The 3,538-nt window shown below is 39.3% G+C and overlaps 1 protein-coding gene across 1 annotated transcript in view; it reads right to left on the bottom strand.

The window, feature by feature from the left end:
- LOC102423377 (protein FAM3C-like) overlaps positions 1–3,538 on the bottom strand; it is a 38,311-nt gene that overhangs the window by 29,700 nt on the left and 5,073 nt on the right. Inside the window, exon 2 of the mRNA XM_023748715.1 lies at positions 2,167–2,380. Coding sequence (XP_023604483.1) covers positions 2,167–2,380 — 214 coding nt within the window. The remainder of the gene's footprint in view (positions 1–2,166; positions 2,381–3,538) is intronic.

The raw sequence follows: 3,538 nt of genomic DNA, 5'->3' as shown, positions 1-3,538 counted from the left end.
AGTCTCTCCATTACTTAGAAAAAGAAAAAAATGTTCAACTTGCTTCAACTACCATCCCCTAATCTTCTTCCTTAACCATCGGCCTTTGTTAGTAGAATTAGCTAGCTGCATTGTTCCCACAGCACCCTGGACCAGTCCTCAAAGCCCTCAGTGTCTTTCTGCCATCATGCCTCTGAAACCACTGCACTCTCCCAGGCACCAGCTGGGCCTCTGTAGGAATAGTAGTACTGTCCACAGAAGGAGTAAGTCAAGCCTCACTGTACTTTGCGATAACTACTCGATGCTGGACCCAGGAAACTTCATTTTAAGATGGGCGCTGAACAACAGATGTTCTGAAAAAGAACCGGTACATTAAGAGAAACGACTGAAAGGGAAGAAGAGTCCATAACTTGGTAAGATGAAAACTTGTGAAAAGATGACCTGACGGAGGATAACTACAATTTAACTATTTGAGAGATCATTAATGCGGAAGAGAATTTAAGGAGGTGGAAGCAAGTGAGCTGCTATTACCTGGGAGTATAAAGGGCAGAATTCAGTGCAATACGAGGAAGTATACCTAAGTAGTCATTGTAAGAAAGTCACCTAAAAATGTTTATACACAAATTGATGACTACATGTCTGAATTGTCTAAAGCTTTGATCCTCAGAATGTGGTCCGTGAGCAGGAATCTCAGCATCACCTGGGAGCTTGTTAGAAATGCAGACTCCTAGAAAAAGGAACACTTGTGCACTGCTGGTGGGAATGCAGACTGGTGCAGCCACTATGGAAGGCAGTATGGAGGTTCCTCAAAAAATTGGAAATGGAACTCCCATTTGACCCTGTAATCCCACTTCTAGGAATATATCCCAAGAAACCAGAAACACAATCAGAAAGGATATATGCACCCAGATGTTCATAGCAGCACAATTCACCACAGCTAAGATCTGGAAACAGCCTAAGTGTCCATCAGTAGATGAATGGATTAGAAAACTGTGGTACACCTACACGATGGAATACTATGCTGCTGTTAAAAAGAAGGAACTCTTACCATTTGCAACAGCATGGATGGAACTGGAGAGCATTATGCTAAGTGAAACAAGCCAGTCAATGAAGGAAAAATACCACATGATCTCACTCTTTCATGGATAATTAAGACCATTACAAACTTTTGAACAATAATAGATACAGAGGCAGAGCTGCCTCAAACTGATTGTCGGACTGCAGTGGGAAGGTCAGGGAGGGTTGGGGGACAGGAGGGAGGGGAGTAAGAGATCAACCGAAGGACTTGTATGCATCCATATAACCATAACTAATGGACATAAGACACTGGGGGGTAAGGGAGGGCAGGGGCTTGTCAAGGGCGGGGGGGAAAAAGGACACTTATGTAATACCCTTTGTAATACTTTTAGCGAAAAATAAAAAAAAATAAAAAAGAAATGCAGACTCCTAGGCCCCATTCCAGACAATTAATCTGCATTTACCAAGACTCCCTGAAGATTCATCTGACAGTAAAGTTTGAGAAGCACTCCCTTAAGGGAATCTTGAAACTAGATATAAGAGGATGTGAACTGGTTCTTGTGCTTTCCCTCCAAATATTAATGTATGGAAAACAATTCACTATTCCCGAGATCTGAAAGTTGTTCCATCTACTTCCTGCCTACCAGGCCAAAATACTGTTAATTGGTTTCATAGCCTCACCTTTCAAGAGTGGTTTTTAATACCTTAAACAACAGCCAAAGCTTATGCAAACATTTCAAATGTTAATTTCTTTTATTAATGTAAATGTTAAAAACTGAGTTAAGGTAGCTTACAATGGTATGTTTACAATAGAGCATTAAACAAACTGGTGAAAAGAAAAATGTTGCAGGAGAAAAATAAGGGTAGAAAAGCAAATTGGATTTCTATGCCTGGTATTTAAAATGCATAATCATGACTCCTAACCACTTTTTAATTAAGGGCTAGGTTTGATTCCAAATTTCCTATAAGCCAGCTCAAATAGTGTGATATCTTCCACAATGCACATTTAGAATGCCATGATTAATGACCCTAAGCATGTATAAAAGACACTCCATTAAAGATATTCAAAATGTTGAATAGAAGATTTATGCTTTACACTGAATTGATTTTGAGACTTTCTATTGTGTTTTTTAAAACATTCGAATGAATCTCACTTATTGGCATAATTACATTTTCTTTTCTAGACAGACTACACAGCGTGACTCAATGTTGATAAGTGGTAACGAGACATTCACATCAAAAACAAGATTTAAAATAGGGTAAAAAAAATGGAACTTACCAAATAGATTTCCTAAACTTGCATCCATTTTTATTTCAAATACTTGAGAAATAACATAAAACGTCAGTAAAAATACTGCCACAGCTACCACCAGCTTTGCAGCACCTACATAAAGAGAAGAAACCAGCTTATGAGCCCACAGAACTTTTATTATGTAACATTTCAATGAAAAGTGTAAGTTCATATAAAGTCTTAAGACTAATACATTTTTACTTTTTACCTACTGAGCTTAATTTTACTTGAGTTACAATAAAATCTGTACCAACCACCCATCAAAATAAAGGATTTTCCTGATCAAAGAATTATCAGATTGACCAGCAATCTAAACAAAGAAATGCTTGAGTTATCAGCCTAATTTGACATTAAAAAAAAAAAAAACAACACAAAAAAACCTGCCATCAATTGGTGGCCGACTACACAAAAGTATCATGACTAATGGAACCTGCCACCAAGTTTGTTGGATGACCCCTTCCTAATCCTTTTCAAATATAAAGGGCAACAGTGCTAATACAGGGATGACACCAAAACACTGGACCTTCTGGAGCTACTGATGCAACAGAGCACCATGTCCACCCAGCAAGGAGCTCTCAAGTGAAATGTCCTATCACCAACCAACCTATCTGGTGGAGACACATGAGTGCTCCTGGTATGGGGAACCAGAAAGTGTTTCTCCTCAGACTTGACATTTAGTTTAAGACAGGCCTTCTCCACTCCTGGGTAACTTTGGCCGGCACCTATCACATATGATTCACAATGTGGTTCCAGGGTGAGCTCTCTGAAGACAGACTCTTAGTCTTTTATAACTTCATATTTTTAACCATCTCTGAGTGCCTTACAAATAGTTAGCACTGCTATTAACTAATTAACTGCTTAATACGAACCATCATTTGTCCTTTTTCTCAGAAGCTAAGTAAATCTAGGAAAGAAAAAGTGCAAGACAGGAAAGGAAATGGAAAGTGATGGGAAAGAAACATCTTCCTCTCACCCTTAGGATTTCAGAGCCACCTCATTAGGTTATTCAGGAACAATCTAAGTATTTGTCTGTCTAATCTCAATTACCCTCTCTTACCAAAAATTTAACTTATCTATATATATAAAAGGCTAATATCCAAAGTGTCCCCTTGGGAGTTCGACCGGGAGTTCAATCGCTCACTATGATGTGCACTGACCAATAGGAGGCAGCGTGGAACATGGTAGGAAACCAGTGCTGGCGGCAGGGCGAGGGAAGGAGGAGGCAGGGAACCTGATTGACCCTGATCACCA

The sequence above is a fragment of the Myotis lucifugus genome, unplaced genomic scaffold, assembly GCF_000147115.1.
Source record: "Myotis lucifugus unplaced genomic scaffold, Myoluc2.0 scaffold_1719, whole genome shotgun sequence".
NCBI lineage: Eukaryota > Metazoa > Chordata > Mammalia > Chiroptera > Vespertilionidae > Myotis > Myotis lucifugus.
Note: the sequence above shows the minus strand (reverse complement) of the source record. Positions and strands in the feature narration are given on the sequence as shown.